The sequence below is a fragment of the Stigmatopora nigra genome, chromosome 23 (assembly GCF_051989575.1).
Source record: "Stigmatopora nigra isolate UIUO_SnigA chromosome 23, RoL_Snig_1.1, whole genome shotgun sequence".
NCBI lineage: Eukaryota > Metazoa > Chordata > Actinopteri > Syngnathiformes > Syngnathidae > Stigmatopora > Stigmatopora nigra.
The window spans coordinates 7,134,651-7,154,283 of NC_135530.1; the positions used below are offsets into that span (position 1 = coordinate 7,134,651).

A 19,633-nucleotide genomic window follows, 5' to 3' on the forward strand; every position below is an offset into this window, starting at 1 on the left:
TAGGTTGATTGGACACTCTAAATTGTCCCTTGGCATGGGTGTAAGTGTGGGCGTGGTTTTCCGTCTCCTTGTGCCCTGCAATAGGCTGGCCACTGATTCAGGTTGTCCCGCATCTGGCATGGATTCAGCCACGATTGGCTCCAGCACCCCCCGCGACCCTAATGAGGATAAAGTAAATTGAATTGAATGCTTTTATATTGTTATTATACAACTATAATGAGATACGATGATAATGATAATAATAATAAATAAGTAGTAAACTGCTTACAGACAGTAAAAAACGAGGTTTCTTATAGATAGGACACATTAGTTTGCATCCAAAGATTTCAAAAAGTACCTTTGATGTAAACTCCTTTCAGACAGTGAAAAACGAGATTTCCGCTAGATTAGACGTTAGTTCTCGTCCAAATATATCAAAAAGTATTTTTGATGGAAACGTCACCAAGACATCAACGTCAAAGCGCTTGTATCGCACGTGACGCGCAGCATTATTACACCGTCGTCACTTGATCAAAGATAGTCGCATTTCATTGTTCACAAAGTGAAGAACGACTGCAACCACTAATAGGTAAGATTGTAGGAGATGTAAATGTCCAAAAGTGGCGTATTGACGAAGCAAGAGCCAAACAAGTTAACGTTCCGTCGAGGTGTGGCGTTCACGTGAACGGCAGACATGACACCTTAAAAGGCCGTTTTAAACCTTGAATGCTGTTTTCGACACACACTCAAGTAAGTATGACAAATAAATCCTTATTCACGCGCAAATTTATATTGCTATATGGTGAATAATATGACATAGACATATTCCTTTATGGCTAAATAAGAAACCGTAAATACAAACGTGAATAGTAATTACGCAGTGATGCGAGCACCTGTTTCCCTTCACCAAACCATATCCCCATGCTTTTGTTATTACTTCACGAATTTGAACAGTAAATCGTATTTTGAGTCATAAAACGAAAAACAAAAATTGATTGTTGTGGAATCGGGATGTGACAAGACCAGACAGGACAAGAAAGGAATGTTTGTTTTTCGGTAAAGTGTAGCAGTAGACTTGTTGTTGGCACCTTCAACTTGCAGTCTGGTTTAAAATATGACTTTTGCTCAATTTAAGCACCTATAAAGTATTTGAGCGTGAAACGGGAGACCTTTCTAATGGAATAACATCAAAATCTTGGTGTGCATCAGTCGAATGAAATGTCTCTGTTGCTGGTGTCTATTATTAATGACTCCCTGCTTTCCTCCAGAATGTTCCAGAAGGTCAAAAATGTGGGAACTTGCAGCATCCAAATGAAATCAAAACGCGAACCCCAAGAGGTTGCTGCACCCCGGGCAAATTTGTTCTCCCTCACAAACTTAAAGAAGGTGGACAACGCCGACAACCAGCTTCTCGGCAAGCTCCCGCTCCAGGATGCTGTCAACCTGGAATTTAAAGACCTCTCCTACACTGTCAAGCAAGGGATGTGTTGTAAGAAAAAAGGTACAGTAGCTTGTTTTTATTCTTTAGAGAGATGATTACAGACGCTCCCCTACTTACGAACATTCAACTTACGAACAAACAGTACATACGAACATGTCTGTAACTTGCGTTAATGTCAAAAAATATTCATAAGTTCAATTTTGTATTACGAGTAGTGCTTTTTCCACCGCTAATACTGACGTCTTGCGCTGTGAGAGCTCAGCTCACCCAGCATCTACCTTCTCTACAGTGTGGAAGTGCGTGACGTATCTCTAGTGCGCAAAGAACCTTTTTCATTTTTATCATTTTTATCATTAAATATCTGATGCGTCCATAATTCAATATGGTTGGTCAAAAGCGAAAGGCTGAAAAGAGAGAGAGATGCAAGGAAGAGGCAAGCCATTTCATTTGAAACCAAAGTGGCAATAATAAAGAAGCTTGATGCGCGTGAGAAAGTGATGAGCGTTGCACGGGAATACGACTTGAATCGTTCCACCGTCAGTACCATTTATAAACAGAAAGATGGAGCGGCAGGGCTCAAATGTTGAACGTCGCACAAAGGTTGCAAATCAATTGAATGATGCCATACAGTGCTACCTCATTATTTATGATGGAAAAAAAGAGAAAACTGCAATCGTCATTAAATAGCTTCTTTCGGCCAGTTTCTTGTATATCTAATGTATGTATACAGTACTTTATGTATTCTCTCCATTTTATTCAATGTTTTTTTCAGTACAAACCAATGCCGGTTACTTCTACAAGCCTTAAACATACAAATGCACTTATATAAACCTTCAATATACTCATATAGGCTTTAAACATGAATTATAATACAAAATATAGCACTGAATCAAGTTCAAGTTGAACAATTTGTACTTATGAACACTTTCAACTTATGAACAAGCGCTCGGAACCTAACTCGTTCGTAAGTAGGGGAGCGTCTGTATAGGTTTATAAGGTTTTTCTTTCCTTTTCCTCTTAAGGTTTCAAAACACTCCTCAACAATCTGTATGGACAATTCAACTACAAAGAGCTCACTGCTATTATGGGACCTTCTGGCGCTGGCAAGTCCACCATGATGAACGTCCTGGCAGGATATAGGTATCACTCCAAACGGTTCAAACAGTTCTGCTAACCATCCGCGAATTGGCATTACAGTAATACCTTGAGCTACGAGCTTAATGCCTGCTTGTAAGTCGATTTACTCGTATCTCAAATCAACGTTTCCCATGGAAATAAACTAAATACAAATTAATTTGTTCCCATCTTCTGAAAAAAAAACGGGATATTGGAATGGAAAACATTTATATTATTTCTAATTCACCATCTACTAACAGAGTGATAAATAAATATTTTGTATTTATGAAGTTGAATAGAATAGAATATGCAGAGTGCGGGAGGGGAGAGAGACTTTTTGAACGGCAATGCGTTCGTAACAGGTGCTCGGACATTTGGTCGCCGGTCTTTTGGTCACCGGTCAAATTGTGACAGAGAGTTTACTTTTGAAACCTGTTCTCAAAATTATATTCATGAGAGACAGTTTAATATCTAAGAGAGAGTTTAATATCTAAGTACTGTTTGATATCTAAGTACTGTTTGATATCTAAGTACTGTTTGATATCTAAGTACTGTTTGATATCTAAGTACTGTTGTAAACAGTATATATTTATATATTAAACTCTCATGAATATAATTTTGAGAACAGGTTTTAACAGTACTTAGATATTAAACACTATTTACATATCAAACTACTTAGATATTAAACAGTACTTAGATATTAAACAGTACTTAGATATTAAACAGTACTTAGATATTTAACAGTACTTAGATATTAAACAGTACTTAGATATTACACAGTACTTAGATATTAAACAGTACTTAGATATTAAACAGTACTTAGATATTAAACATTAGATATTAAACAGTACTTAGATATTCAACTCGCTCTCTTAGATATTAAACTCTCTTAGATATTAAACTCTCTTAGATATTAAACTCTCTTAGATATTAAACTCTCTCTTAGATATTAAACTCTCTCTTAGATATTAAACTCTCTTAAATATTAAACTCTTTCTCTTAGATATTAAACTATCTCTTAGATATTAAACTCTCTTAGATATTAAACTCTCTTAGATATTAACCTCTCTCTCTCATGAATATAATTTTGAGAGCTGGTTTTAACAGTAAACTCTCTGTCACCATTTGACCGGCGACCAAACGTCCGGTCACAATTTAGGCCTGGTTCGTATCTCACAAATGGTCTTGTATCGCAAGGCAAATATTTGCTTGGAATTGTATTCGTATCTCAAACTCCTGGTATGTCGGGGCACTCGTATGTCAATGTATTACTGTACAGGGTAACGGGAATGACGGGCCAAATCTTGGTAAACGGCAACCCGAGGGACATGGTGAAATTCCAGAAGATGTCATGCTATATCATGCAAAGTGACGTCTTGATGCCTCACCTCTCAACAAAGGAGGCCATGATGGTAAGCTCATTTGATATGAAAGACAACAACACTTGTCAACTTTTTTTTACCCACTATGACCTGATTTGTTTGGTGGATTTCAGGTGGCAGCCCATTTGAAACTAAATGAAAGTTTGGAGGTCAAAAAGAAGATAGTAAGTTCTGCTCGCACGTTTTTCATTTGGATGTCAGCTGGCGAGGGACGCTAGCTGATTTCTTGGCAGGTGAACGAGGTATTGTCAGCTTTAGGCCTGACCAACTGCGGCAAAACACGCACAAACAACCTTTCAGGTGGACAGTCCAAAAGATTGGCCATTGGTCTGGAGCTGCTCAACAACCCACCAGTCATGTTCTTTGATGAGCCCATCAGGTATGACCTCATGCTCTTAAAAAGCTGTTATTTGCCTTTAGTGACCCCAACTGGAAAATCATGGCCGACTTTTTTTTAGATAGTGTGTTCAATCAAAGTGAGAATCTTGAAACTGTAAAACTGTTCATGAGAAAAATGATTTATCCTCACCATAAAAACCTAATGAATCAGAACGTCTGCCTCCAAGTTACCTACGATGTCTAAAAAGTCTCCAGCCAGAGAGATCCTTTTGTAAATTGTTCCAGTAAAAAGGGAGCGGCAAATCTAAATCTTTATTCCAAGTTCAATTCCAACCCATGGGACAGACTATAAAATATGTCCTGAAACCAAATATACCGCAGCCTACGCTTCTAGTAAGCGAAAGTCAAAAGGTAAAAAGGCAGTAGACTGACAACTGCCTGCCTGGATGGATAAACTTGTTTAGTCTACCATCTCGAACACGCACACTCACAAGATTGAGAGATTTTAAACTTAATGAAACATTATCTTGGACACAGCATGCACATAAAAAGGTCACCATAATCCAATACGACGGGTGAGCCGCACCGCACCTTTTTTGGGGCTACAGACGCTCTCCTACTTACGAACGAGTTAGGTTCTGAGCGCTTGTTCATAAGTTGAAAGTGTTCATAAGTTGAAATTGTTCCAATTGAAGTTGATTCAGTGCTATATTTTGTTTTATAATTTATGTTCAAGGCCTATATAAGTATATTGAAGGTTAATATAAGTGGATTTGTATGTTTAAAGCTTGTATAAGTAACCAGCATTGGTTTGTAGTGAAAAAAAACATTTAATAAAATGTAGAGAATACATACATTAGAGAGATGGAGAGAGAGATTTTCAAGAAACTGGCCGAAAAAAGCTATCTAATGACGATTGCACAGTTTTCTTTTTTTTTAATCATAAATAATGAGGTAGCACTGTATGGCATCATTCAATTGATTTGCAACCTTTGTACAACGTCCAACATTTGGGTCCTGCTGCTCCATCTTTCTGTTTATAAATGGTACTGACGGTCGAACGATTCCAGTTGTATTCCCGTGCAACGCTCACCACTTTCTCACGCGCATCAAGCTTCTTTGAGAAGCACTACTCAGAAAAAAAATCGAACTTACCAACATTTTTCGACATAAACGCAATTTGCTGACATGTTCGTATGTACCGTTTGTTCGTAAGGTGAATGTTTGTAAGTAGGGGAGCATCTGTATTCTACACCAGAATAGATTGGATCCAGCAAAGAAAATCAAGAGAATTTGAATCAATGATGACCACAAAATATGATCATTTGAAGAAGGTTCTGCCTCTTAGCAAGCTTGTGGACAACTTTCTATTTGTTTTCTCAGCGGTTTGGACAGCGCCACATCCATCCAAGTCATCTCGCTACTCAAGTGTCTGGCTAACGGAGGCCGGACGGTCATCTGCACCATTCATCAGCCCAGTGGCAACCTCTTTCAGATGTTTGATAAGGTAAACTTGAACAGCACTCAGATTAGTCTGGACTAGAGGTAAGATCTTGAGCACCAACCAGGCCCAACCCGACCTGAAATTGGGGTCAGGTCGGGCCTAAAATGTCAGTCATTACTATGGGTCAGGCTGGGCTTACTAGGTGGCTCCTCCCTCCATCCCTCTAGCTGAAAAAATATATATACAGACGCTCCCCTACTGTACATGCGAACATGTCTGCAAATTGCGTTTGCGTTACAAATATAAAGTAAATAAGCGTGTTGCTGAATTATATATATATATATATATATATATATATATATATATATATATATATATATATATATATATATAGATAGATAGATAGATAGATAGATAGATAGATAGATAGATAGATAGATAGATAGATAGATAGATAGATAGATAGATAGATAGATAGATAGATAGATAGATAGATAGATAGATAGATAGATAGATAGATAGATAGATAGATAGATAGATAGATAGATAGATAGATAGATAGATAGATAGATAGATAGATAGATAGATAGATAGATAGATAGATAGATAGATAGATAGATAGATAGATAGATAGATAGATAGATAGATAGATAGATAGATAGATAGATAGATAGATAGATAGATAGATAGATAGATAGATAGATAGATAGATAGATAGATAGATAGATAGATAGATAGATAGATAGATAGATAGATAGATAGATAGATAGATAGATAGATAGATAGATAGATAGATAGATAGATAGATAGATAGATAGATAGATAGATAGATAGATAGATAGATAGATAGATAGATAGATAGATAGATAGATAGATAGATAGATAGATAGATAGATAGATAGATAGATAGATAGATAGATAGATAGATAGATAGATAGATAGATAGATAGATAGATATATAGATATATAGATATATAGATATATAGATATATAGATATATAGATATATAGATATATAGATATATAGATATATAGATATATAGATATATATAGATATAGATAGATATAGATATAGATATAGATATATATATCACTCTTAGATATTAAAAACTCAGAAATTAAAAACTCATAGATATTAAACTCTCTTAGATATTAAACTCTTAGATATTAAACTCTTAGATACTAAACTCTTAGATATTAAACTCTTAGATACTAAACTCTTAGATATTAAACTCTTAGATATTAAACTCTTAGATACTAAACTCTTAGATATTAAAAACTCATAGTTATTAAACTCTCTCTCTCTTAGATACTAAACTCTTAGATATTAAAAACTCATGGATATTAAACTCTCTCTCTTAGATATTACACTCTCATATGAATATAATTTTGAGAGCTGGTTTCAACAATAAACTGTCACCATTTTTGGGCCCGATCTTACCTGTAGTCTGGACGAGTCTTAGACTTGTGTTCTTTTGTTCCTTCTCCTCTAGCTCTTCATTCTCAGTCAAGGCCAATGTATCTACAGAGGTACCGTCCCACACTTGATCCCTCATCTGACCAACCTCAACCTTCATTGCCCAAAGTATCACAATCCAGCGGATTTCAGTAAGCACTTTGATTCTGTCGTTGACTGAGGCGCTCGTCTGGTTACTTCCCCAATCCATGTGTACCCCACCACAGTCATCGAATTGGCGACGGGAACGCACGGGGACATGCAGACCGTGCTGTTTCAGGCCGCTCAAAACAGCCCGTGCTGCGAGGAGACCAAGAGATGGGCCGAGGACGACCAGGGTTCTTCCAAGGATTTGGAATCTGTATGCGCCGTGCCGTCTTTTGCGTTGTGCTGAATAAATGCGGCCCTGGAACTCGATGACGCCATTTTGTCACCTATCTACAGGAGATGAAATCCCTGGAATCAAGATATTTTGCCACCAGCATGTTCACACAATTCTACATCCTCTTTAAAAGGAACATGACAGCGATATGCAGAGACACGGTGAATAGAAGAAAAAAAAGGCACACTCCCGAATGGGATTTGACAATTGACTTTGTTTACCGTGTGTTGTCAAGATGCTGACCCACCTGAGGATGATCTCCCACATCGTGCTTGGGGTCCTGATCGGCCTGCTTTACCTCAACATCGGAAACGACGCCACCTTTGCCTTCAACAACACGGGCTACCTTTTCTTTTCCATGTTGTTTCTCATGTTCGCTGCCCTGATGCCCACCGTCCTCACATGTGGGAGAAATTCCAATTTCCAGCCGTTGGTTACGTTGGAAGTGACCAACGACCACCAACATTTGGCTTTGTTTCCACAGTTCCTTTGGAAATGTCAGTCTTTATCAGAGAGCACTTAAACTCATGGTACAGCCTGCATGCCTACTACTTGGCCAAAACATGTGCGGACATACCATTTCAGGTAAGTTGACAGCAGAGGTTTGGTTGGTTCATTTGTTGGTCCAAAATGTCTTGTGCCAGCAATGGCACTTAAAGATGCATCCAAAGCCAGTTGAAGTCAATTGAATGAACATGGAACAGATTTTTGGGCCGGGCCAAATCTAATCTCAAATTTTTGACATTTGGTTTTAATTGATGTAAATCAAGGGTTGGGAACCTTTTGACAAAGAGAGCCATAAACAATTGATATTTTCAAACATTATTCCTTGAGAGTCATACTTAGAATTTAAAAGTAAAAATACATTAAAATGTGAGCATTTATTATTCATTTCACCACTTTGAAAGTAAAAAAAAAAGTGAATTCTCTTGAGAAAATTATTTCACGGCCATAGCCATGAGAGTATGCATGCAGAAGAGTCTAATGATGAAAAATTATGATTTAAAAAGAGGCCAGAGATAGTTTCGGCGCCACAGTGCCGGTGTGACGCTCCCATTGGGGTCTCTCACCAGTGGTTCCCATATTTTACTACGGAGAGCCGTATACACCCATCAAAAGAGCCACAGGTTGCCTACCCCTGATGTAGATGATGGCCCTGGTTCCCAATGTCATTTTCAGATTACCTGTCCAATTATGTACTGCTGTATCGCCTACTGGATGACAGGGCAGCCCCCGGATGCAGTTCGTTTCTTGCTCTTTGTCTCCTTCTCGACATCAGTGGCCCTAGTTGCTCAGTCACTGGGGCTCCTCATAGGGGCAGCCTCTCCATCACCACAGGTAGCCCCGACACCCCGTCATACCCTAGTCCTTCCTGTCCTCCCTCTCGGATGTGTCAATGACAAAGGAGTTGACCTTTACCCTGCAGGTCGCCACCTTTGTCGGGCCGATTACGGCCATTCCCATCGTCTTGTTCTCGGGATTTTTCGTCAGTTTCCAGAACATTCCTTACTATCTTCAGTGGACCTCCTACGTCTCCTACGTCAGGTACGTGAAAGTTAGATACATTCGTACCTCTATTTACAAAATTAATTGGTTCCAGAACTTTTTTGTACCTCTACTCACAAAATTAATCGGTTCCAGAACTTTTTTCGTACCTCTACTTACAAAATTAATCGGTTTTGGAACTTTTTTCGTACCTCTACTTACAAAATTAATCGGTTCCGGAACTTTTTTTGTACCTCTACTCAAAAAATTAATCGGTTACAGAACTTTTTTCGTACCTCTACTTACAAAATTAATCGGTTCCGGAACTTTTTTCCGACCTCTACTTACAAAATTAATCTGTTCTGGAACATTTTTGTATCTCTACTTACAAAATTAATCGGTTTCAGACCTTTTTACGTACCTCTACTTACAAAATTAATCGATTCCAGAACTTTTTTTGTACCTCTACTTACAAAATTGATCGGTTACAAAATTCGACTCGTTCCAAACCTCTGAAAAAACACCAAAAACAGGATTTGGACAAATTAATTTGTTTTTAGTTCATTTCAATGGGAAACGTCCGTTTGAGTTCCGAGAAAATTGACATACGAGCTCAGTCCTGGAATGAATTAAGCTCGTATATCGATACATACGTTTTTCCTGTTTGCCAAATTTAAAAAATGTTGTTTTTAGATACGGCTTCGAAGGAGTGCTCCTCTCCATCTATGGGTTAAATCGGGAAAATCTGGAATGTAAGGAGGGACTGTGCAATTTTCAAGATCCCAAAAATATTCTGCAAATGTTGGACGTGGCCGACGCAAAGATCTACGTGGATTTCCTTGTCCTGGGAGTTTTTTTCATTGTCATCAGGGTGGCAACTTACCAAGTTCTGCGCTATAAAGTGACAGCAAATCGTTAATTAGGAGTTAATGTGCGTCGATGGAGTTGGTACGGCAACATTTGTAGGTGGAATTCATTTTATCTGGAAATCTTGGCACATTGTTTTGATATTAAGTGCAATTTTTTTTGTGTGGTAATGAGTAACTCACTAATTTTTTGTAAGTGTTAATAATGGCTTCGAGTTGTTATTTACTATTACAAGTGAGACATGAAAGAGCCATTCAGTTGTATATTTGTTACTATTTTTTCGTGACGTGTGTTTAAAAAATGTCAAACATTCAAGGACAGATTTGTATGTGACAATATTTGCAGGTTATTAAAAAAGGGTTTCTTACTCAACATGTTTTAAAAATGTGCACATACTTTACTTTAGAGGAGATCAATATGATGTGTATTTGTATCAGCAGATATACATACCTGTCAACTTGTACGTTTTATACGTATTTTATACGTTTTTTCACCATTTCAAATCATGTACGCCGTACACCGACTTTTGTACGGGGAAAATTTTTGTTTAAAAAAATCGCCAATATTTATGAAAACCGATTTCAATAAGACCGTTTTGGCTAAAATCCAGATAGTCTTGTAAACTGGTAGCCAACGACGCTATTGTCAGCGATCGTGACTATTGTCATGGTACACCAGCAAAAATTATCCTCAATCGCATACATGCGTAGATATACCGTATTTTCAGGACTATAATGCGCACCGCATTATAAGGCGCACCCTCAATGAATGACATTTTTTCCCTATATAAGGCGCACTGTCTATTTGGGAGAACATTTAAGACTTAAGTGCGCCTTATAGTCGTGAAAATACGGTAATTGCTATTGACTTCCAGGTATGAAGCACTCACTACACAGTCACCTCTAGAGCCAGCCATTGTTGATGTTTTGGATTTTTTTTGTATAGAAATCTTGCAGTGGGGGAGGAGCTATCTGATGGAAGATGTTGTAAACTAAGATGGCATCTGCATATTTAACAGTATTGTTTCAGTTCAGGCGTTTGTGTTTTTTAAATATCCGACAGTTGTGGTTTTTCGTTTTTGCTTTTCTGTTTTTTCCAATTATAAGGCGCACTGTCTATTTTGGAGAAAATTTAAGACTTAAGTGCGCCTTATAGTCGTGAAAATACGGTCATTGCGCACCCGTATCATATACATCGAGTAAATATCGTGGAAGCAAGTATGGAGGAGCCACCTAATAAGAAACGAGTTACCGCGAGTAAACATGCGTCGTACGGTTTTTGTCCGTTTTTTGGGGGGGTTGTACGGGGAATCACAATCATTTATAAGGACAGTTATCGGCAGAGGTTGACAGGTATGGATATACGGGTTGCCTTGTAAGTGATTACTACATTCTAGTATTCCAAAAGAAACACCATCCAGGACAACCCATGAAAATCAAACCTGAGAACAAGCATACGTGACACTTGACTGGCATAATTGGGCATTTTGGTTGATGACAAAAGAGCCGCCGATACAGAAATGCTTTTGTTTCCTGTTGATTTGTGACTTTTTTAAAGTGACATCAAAAACATGAGCTCATCCTCCTACAGTAGCTCCTTTGTGATTCGGTACAGTTTGATTGGGTAACACTCGGCGCCCAGGGGTTTACTGAGTGCACCATTCCAAATCTGTTCCCAACACACAAAGCCAATGTGACCTCTCCCCCTTTTTGCTAGGTTGCAATACACGTAGGCTTCCTGCATGAATTCCTCCAGCCACTTCTTACACTGGATTGGGCGCCTAAGTACAATGACTGCAAAATTCCACCCTTAAGGGCTTTTGAAATGACAAACACTTCCCAAATATTTCTGCAACAATGACCTTTCATACCTTCCATTTGACATGCTGACTAGTGTGAATGTTGAAATGACACCAACACGTCTAATGGTAAAAACGAATGAAAGCCAAGTAAATACCCAAATTGGGATCATTTCTGACAATGTTTACCACGGTTGGTCAACCTCAAGTTGATGTTCTGTTGACATCCTTTGAAAGTTCTTTCAACCTTGCGTGACATCACAGTGACGTCTGTCCGAGAGGGTTCGAACGCAACATTGAATAAACAAATGTCAGATTCCAAGCTGGGAAAACAGGACTTCAAACTGGATGATAAAACCAAATGAAGCTCTAACAGCTTTGAGACGACTTCCCCTAGTATTAACCAATAATAGTTCAGTCTATCTACAATGGAAAGTGATCACTGGGTATGTTTCTTGTAGCGCTATTACACCCTCTCCTGGAGTCCTGGGCAATATTCCCTCTAATTTTTTGTTGGTCTGGGCAGAAAGACAAGCTCCCTAAGCACACTGAGTACCAGTGTGAGCGACATCATCATTGCTCGCTATGGCCCCACCAGTATCACACCTGCCATAAGCAGGTGCATGTCAATGTTACCTCTAATTTTTCATGTAAAACATGCTGTAAAACACAAAAAAACATAAGTCTGAACTTTTCAGCTGGGGAGCCACATTGACTTTAAAAATTTGACAGACGGGCCGGGTCAGCACAAGATACGATACAAATAAAAAGTGCATCCGTTAACAGTACATATAAAACATAAACAGAAAAAAGGGACTAAAGGATTAACATACTCATCATTAAAGCAAAAAGTATAAAGTACAAAGTCAAGTCAAAAGGAATGTACCGTATTTTTCACGACTATAAGGCAGACTTAAAAGTCTTAAATTTTCTCCAAAGTAGACAGTGCGCCTTACACAAACGCCTGAACTGAAACAATGCTGTTAAATATGCAGATGCCATCTTAGTTTACAAAATCTTCCATCATATAGCTCAGCACAGGTGACTGTGTAGTGAGTGCTTCATACCTGGAAGTCAATAGCAATTACCGTATTTTCACGACTATAAGACACACTTAAAAGTCTTACATTTTCTCCAAAATAGACAGTGCGCCTTATAATACAGTGCGCCTTATATATGGAAAAAAATGTCATTCATTGAGGGTGCGCCTTATAATGCGGTGCGCCTTATAATGCGGTGCGCCTTATAGTTGTGAAAATACGGTATTAAGTAATATTAAAATGCCATTTAAAAAAAGATAGAGGGGCTGTAAAACACCAAAAACAAATAAGAGTGGACAAAGCTACTGCCACTGGCTTCCACATGACAGCGCCATCTTGGGAAAAAAAATAAAAATAAAAAAACATTATTTGGACAACATCGGCGGGCCGGATTAAGAAGCCTATCGAGCCTAATGTGGCCCATGGGCCGTAGTTTGCCCATTCCTGATCTATTGTATCAATTGAAGTGAATCATTTGACTTGATTGGATGTTTATTTTTGACTCTTTGGCCTCATTAATGAGAATTCCCGAGAAGGATCTGGAATGAACCATTTCTCCCAGCGGTCTGCATGAACAGCAGGGTACCTCCATGGTTTGAACGGTCCGTTCCAGTGCAGCAGCTGCGCCTTTTGCATAAGATTCTCCGGGTAGCCCGAATTGGGACTCCAACCTGAACAAATACCAAGTACTGTATTTACTTGCATATAAGCCACCTGCGCGTATTAGCCACACCATTAAAATTGCCTTAAAACCTATTCATGTTACAATTTCTCACGTATAAGCCGCCACCATGATTCACAATTTTCACCTCCATAAACATGGGAGTACAAATGTCTTATTTTGAAGGATACATCTTAAGAAAAAGTAGTATTTCTGAGATACTGTATGAATAAAAAAAACATGATTAGGGTCGATATGATAAAGAAGTTAATATGCTTGTCTTTTTGAATGCAAAATGACTAAATTATTCAATTTGAAAAAAGATATGCATCTATTTTAATAAGATATTACAATTTTCTTACCAGAAATTTAAAATTTTGCGGCAGCCAAATTGCTTCTATTGTCGAAATATCATATAAAATATCATTTTTTTTCCCTATGGTTCATATTACTGCAATAGGTTTTAGACATAAAAAAATAAGATTAAATCAAAGCTGAATGTTGTTTTATTTCATAATCACAAATGTACCAAAATTTCCTTTAAAAGAGGGTGCAATAATAGCATGAGCTACAAATCACGGAAGTATCAAGGCTGATATTTTATGCGTTTAGCTAGGTAAGACGGCAGCGCCCTAGGAAAGATGGCGCCGCTCTGAGCGAGCAGTGACAGGCAAAAATGAGTTTTTTTTTACGTTTTATGCAAGATAAGTTATTTTTCGACATAGACGTCAAAATTTAGTTTGTTTAGCTTTTATCTGTTCATCTTTTCTCTATTCTTGAATAAATGACCCTATCGGCCACATTACCTTGCGTTATGGCGTCATGGTGTTATGGTGTTATCATACCTGTCAACCTCTGCCGATAACTGCCCTTAGAAATGATTATTTCACGTACAAACCCCCAAAAAACCTTACAAACACAGTACGGCGCATGATTACCTTACATTCATACCTGGAAGTCAATAGCAATTTCTGTATTTTCACGACTATAAGGCGCACTTAAAAGTCTTAAATTTTCTCCAAAATAGACAGAGCGCCTTATATATGGAAAAATGTCATTCATTGAGGGTGCGCCTTATAGTCGTGATAATACGGTATTAAGAATATTCTTGAAACAAGAGCTAACCAACTTTGAAATTACAGTCGTACCTCTACCTACGAAATTAATTGTTTCCAAGATTTTTTTTTGTAAATTGAAATTTCACTTGTACTTTATATGTAAATTCTCTAATTGGTTCCAAGTTCCCACACAACTACATGCCTGTCAACCTCTGCCGATGACTGCCCTTATAAATGATTATGATTCCCCGTACAAACCCCCAAAAAAACGCAGCCACCTAGTAAGAAACGAGTTACCGCGAGTAAACATGCGTCGTACGGTGTTTGTACGTTTTTTTGGGGGGCGTTGTACGGGGAATCATAATCATTTATATGGGCAGTTATCGGCAAAGGTTGACAGGTATGCTAAAATGAAAAAAATAATACTAATAGCAACCTGGTTTGTGAAACGGCTTCCCTTAGCGTAACGATATAAAATAGCACATTAGCATCCGTGTTGCCCCGGACGCTGTTTATAGTCGCCATGGCTGCGCCCATGCGCTCTTCTGATGCACAAATGACGACAGGGATGACCCGGTCCATTTTTCTTGCAGCAATACCACCCAGTCTCTTCCATTGACCTTGAGAAAATGTCCAATAGTTTTTATTGGCTTTTGTAATGCCGTTGACGGACAATTACCGTATTTTCTCGCACATAAGCCGCATTTGTAAAAAACAAAAAACAAATGATAACTGTATCAAGGGTACGGCTAATATGCGCACATTTACAGCGTTGCCATACTCTTTTTCACCAATAGAGGTTGGCAAATTAACATTTACCGTATTTTTACGACTATAAGGCGTGCCGCATTATAAGGCGCACCCTCAATGAATGACATTTTTTTCCACATATAAGGCGCCCTGTATTATAAGGCGCACTGTCTATTTTGGAGAAAATGTAAGACTTTTAAGTGCGCCTTATAGTCGTGAAAATACGGTAATTGCTATTGACTTCCAGGTATGAAGCACTCACTACACGGGCACTTCTAGAGCCAGCTATTGTTGATGTTTTGGATTTTTTTGTATAAAATCTTGCAGTGGGGGAGGAGCTATATGATGGAAGATTTTGTAACAGTATTGCTTCAGTTCAGGCGTTTGTGTTTTTTTTTTTTACAATCCAACAGTGGTGGTTTTTCGTTTTTGGTTTTCTGTTTTTTCTATGTATAAGGTGCACCGGATTATAAGGCGCACTGTCTATTTTGGAGAAAATGTAAGACTTTTAAGTGCGCCTTATAGTCGTGAAAATATGGTACTATTTGTTGGTTATTTTCAGTTTTGCAGTAAGAAAACAGCCATTACTAGATGAATTCATTCCTTATGATATTGACCCTAATTGTGGTATTGGTTCATACAGTACCTCGGGAAATACCACGCGAGATGATTTTTCTTAAGATTTTCCCTTCAAAATAACAAATTTGTACTCCCTATTAAAACCATGAACTTGGAGGTGAAATCGTGAATCAGGGGGCGGCTTATACGCGAGAAATTTTACAATTCAACAATTTTAAGGCAATTTTAAGGGTCTGGCCCTTTATGCGATATGGTTGTATAATATGTGATAGATCATGAGCCTTTACCTAAAAATTGACGGTGATTGGCGGCTTTGAGTAACCTGCTGTGCAGGATCAGGTACAACATCAGCACCAGCAGGATCCCCAGAATCTGATTGACTAACAAACACAGTGATGAACATGTTTTGTAAAATGACATCAAAATGTGTTCTTACTTTTTCTCAGAAGAGCCATTGTTTATCTTTGCATTCTGGATCACGTGCAAATATCTGTAACAGATGTGAAAATTAGTGATGGATGGGAAATATGATTACCGTATTTTCATGACTATAAGAAGCACTTAAAAGTCTTAAATTTAGACAGTGCACCTTATAATCCAGTGCGCTTTATAATCCAGTGCGCCTTATAATCCAGTGCGCCTTATATATGGAAAAAAACAGAAAACCAAAAACGAAAAACCACAACTGTCCGGTAATACGCAATGCCCATCAGGTGGCGATGGTTACGCCCACCGTTGTTGTATCCATATATTACATTTATGACTACCGTATTTTCACGACTATAAGGCACACTTAAAAGTCTTAAGTTTTCTCCAAAATAGACAGTGCGCCTTATAATCCAGTGCGCCTTATATATGGAAAAAACTGAAAACCAAAAACGAAAAACCACCATTGTCGGATATTAAAAAAACACAAACGCCTGAACTGAAACAATACTGTTAAATATGCAGATGCCATCTCAGTTTACAAAATCTTCCATCATATAGCTCCTCCCCCACTGCAAGATTTCATACAAAAAATCCAAAACATCAACAATGGCTGGCTCTAGAGGTGACTGTGTATTGAGTGCTTCATACCTGGAAGTCAATAGCAATTTCTGTATTTTCACGACTATAAGGCACACTTAAAAGTCTTAAATTTTCTCCAAAATAGACAGTGCGCCTTATATATGGAAAAATGACATTCATTGAGGGTGCGCCTTATAGTCGTGAAAATACGGTATTAAGAATATTCTTGAAACAAGAGCTAACCAACTTTGAAATTACAGTCGTAGCTCTACTTACGAAATTAATTGTTTCCAAGATTTCTTTTGTAAATTGAAAATTCACTTGTACTTTATATGTAAATTCTCTAATTGGTTCCTAGTTCTCACACAACTACATGTACCTGTCAACCTCTGCCGATAACTGCCCTTATAAATGATTATGATTCCCCGTACAAACCCCCCCAAAAAAACGTACAAACACCGTACAACGCATGTTTACTCGCGGTGACTCGTTTCTTACTAGGTGGCTCCTCCATGCTTGCTTCCACGATATTTACTCGATGTAAATGCACATGTCATCCTTTATCGATATTGCCGTACGCACCGCTAATAAAACTACATACGATTGAGGATAATTTTTGCTGGTATACCATGACAATAGTAACGATCGATGACAGTAGCGTCGTTGGCTACCAGCCTACGGCTATCTGGATTTTAGCCAAAACGGTCTTGTTGAGATCGGTTTTCATAAATATTGGCGATTTAAAAAAAAAATTCTTCCCCGTACAAAAGTCGGTGTACGGCGTACATGTTTTGAAATGGTAAAAAAACGTATTAAATACGTGTAAAACGTTCAAGTTGACAAGTATGCAACTACCAATTAAACCCTTTAAAATTGGTCAAAGTGTCCCAATTTTAAATCAAAGATGTGAAGACATTTTAAATTATAAGAAAATGATCTATTCATTTCTTAAAATAAATAAAGCATATAAAAATGTGGCCAAATGCCGTCCACTTTGTGATTAAAAGACATTTTCCCTTATTAAGAAAAAAACTCTAATAAGCATTGTTTTAGATCTATCAAAAAAAATGGAACATTTAGGGCTTTTAATCGAGTTCTTTGAAAAAAAATCTAAATATTATATCTAAAATGGTCCGGGTCACATGAAATGGAGCTAATGTTAATGTTACCCCGCATCCATCCCGAGTTCCACACCCTTGTTCTAGTTCAGGCAAACTACGGCCCGCGGGCCCCATGCGGCCCGCTAGGCCTTTTAATCCGGCCCGCCAACATTGTCCAAATATTTTTTTCCCCAAGATGACGCCGACCCACGGAGGCCAATGGGAGTAGCTCTGTCCACTCTTATTTGTTTTTTGTTTTTGTTTTACAGCCCTTCTATCTTTTTTTAAATGACATTTTAATATTCCTTAATAATTTTTTTTACTTTTTACTTTATACTTTTTACTTGAATGATGAGTTATGAGTATGTTAATACTTGAGTCCTTTTTTTCTGTTTATGTTTCATATGTAGTGTTAACTGATGCACTTTTTTGTATGTATCATATCTTGTGCTGACCTGGCCCATCTGGCAAATTTTTAAAGTCATTGTGCCCCCCGGGCCCAAAAGTTTGCCCAACCCTGTTCTAGTTGGTGTGCAAAACTGCAGAAAGCCAGATGTTTTTTGTTGCCCTTTTTTTCTCGTCTAGAGAGATCTACAACTTCCTTGCAACAGGAAAATAATTAAAAAAAAAAACATTTTATCTCATTATCCTACTTTATCACATCATGTTTAATTGGGGACCACATGTTTCATTTAGTTTAGTTGTTAAATGTGTTCTTCTTTTTAAATTTGAAACGTTGACGCACAGCTGGACATCCGGCACTTAGTCAATGGGTATCTTTTTTTTTCTTTTTTTTTGGTCATTGTTTTAAGATGCCAAAAAAACATCTGGAAATAGTTACATTTTAAAACATTCCCTTCGGAAAGCTTCCAGAACCAGCCAAGAATCAACAATTATGCTTGGAAGATATTTGTGTATTGTTTCCCCTCTAATTTATATGAGAAGATCACTTAAAAAAACGAAAACAAAACTTATATTCTTCATTATGAAAAGTATATCACAGAATTAAACATTATAGGTATTCTTTGTTTATTTCTCTTGTTGATTTGTACAAACTGTAAACTTTAACAAACACGTACACACAGTATGCATAAAGAAAATAAAAAAGCATACACAAAGTAATCAATATAGTATGCACATGCAGATTAATATAAAAGTGCAAACTACACATGAATTGATTTTTTTCTTTGAAATAACTGAAGTACATTATGTTCCCTGGATGACAGTGATCAACGGGATAATTTACATTGAATAAGGAAATAATTCATGATAAAAAATATTTTAATTTAATTTAAAAAAATAAACATAATAAAGGTACTTGCCAGGAGGAAAGTGGTTCTTCATGGTGCTCACAGTCTATGTTAAGAAACTAGACTGGTCAGTCCCACCAAACATCCCACTTTATATCCAAGCACCCTACCCCACCCCCACACCCCGATGGGACTGGTATCATTGGGTAAAATACAGATTATATTCGTTATTTTGCCAGAAGTAGGATTAACTGTCCTAATCTAATATCCGATTTCTTCATCTATATTTTGTTCAAAACATTGAAATAATGCTCCACTTTCAAGAAACTAAACAGGTTGCATAAATTTTAGGAGTATTTGTTTATTCATATCACACGAATGACTAAAAAGAAAGATTTGAAGTGAAAAGGAAAAAAAAAGTTATTTGACTCGGTCCGATTAAACTACAATACCCACAATCCATCACTTCATGGCAGCGCTTTTCTGACGTTTATGTGTA

At 37.6% G+C, this 19,633-nt stretch overlaps 1 protein-coding gene and 1 long non-coding RNA gene across 3 annotated transcripts; one reads left to right on the plus strand and one right to left on the minus strand.

Moving 5' to 3' along the window:
* The first annotated feature begins 418 nt into the window (after positions 1-418).
* LOC144181485 (ATP-binding cassette sub-family G member 4-like) lies at positions 419-10,262 on the plus strand. Of its 2 annotated transcripts, none has more exons than XM_077710015.1 (15): positions 419-568; positions 1,248-1,480; positions 2,443-2,560; positions 3,816-3,948; positions 4,032-4,082; positions 4,152-4,297; positions 5,641-5,764; positions 7,194-7,308; positions 7,384-7,517; positions 7,601-7,699; positions 7,774-7,942; positions 8,023-8,123; positions 8,718-8,876; positions 8,965-9,083; positions 9,717-10,262. In XM_077710015.1, the coding sequence occupies exons 2-15, from the start codon at positions 1,249-1,251 to the stop codon at positions 9,940-9,942; spliced, it is 1,926 nt and encodes a 641-aa protein (XP_077566141.1). In that variant the 5' UTR covers positions 419-568; position 1,248; the 3' UTR covers positions 9,943-10,262. The 2 variants fall into 2 exon arrangements, with proteins under 2 accessions (XP_077566141.1, XP_077566140.1); XM_077710014.1 differs by having other exon boundaries at positions 477-729.
* Positions 10,263-14,889: 4,627 nt separating this feature from the next.
* On the minus strand, positions 14,890-19,310 carry LOC144181526 (uncharacterized). The gene is made up of 4 exons (XR_013324690.1): positions 19,207-19,310; positions 16,213-16,266; positions 16,064-16,156; positions 14,890-15,067 (listed from the first exon to the last, which is right to left on the minus strand). It is a non-coding gene; the product is annotated as an uncharacterized LOC144181526 (long non-coding RNA).
* Positions 19,311-19,633: the final 323 nt, after the last annotated feature.

Excerpts from the sequence above, each read along its gene's own strand:
- LOC144181485 (XM_077710015.1), top strand. The coding sequence starts at position 1,249 with ATGTTCCAGAAGGTCAAAAATGTGGGAACTTGCAGCATCCAAATGAAA. Across the intron at positions 7,309-7,383 it reads TCACAATCCAGCGGATTTCA|TCATCGAATTGGCGACGGGA; the intron begins GTAAGCACTTTG and ends ACCCCACCACAG. Across the intron at positions 7,700-7,773 it reads CAGCGATATGCAGAGACACG|ATGCTGACCCACCTGAGGAT; the intron begins GTGAATAGAAGA and ends TGTGTTGTCAAG.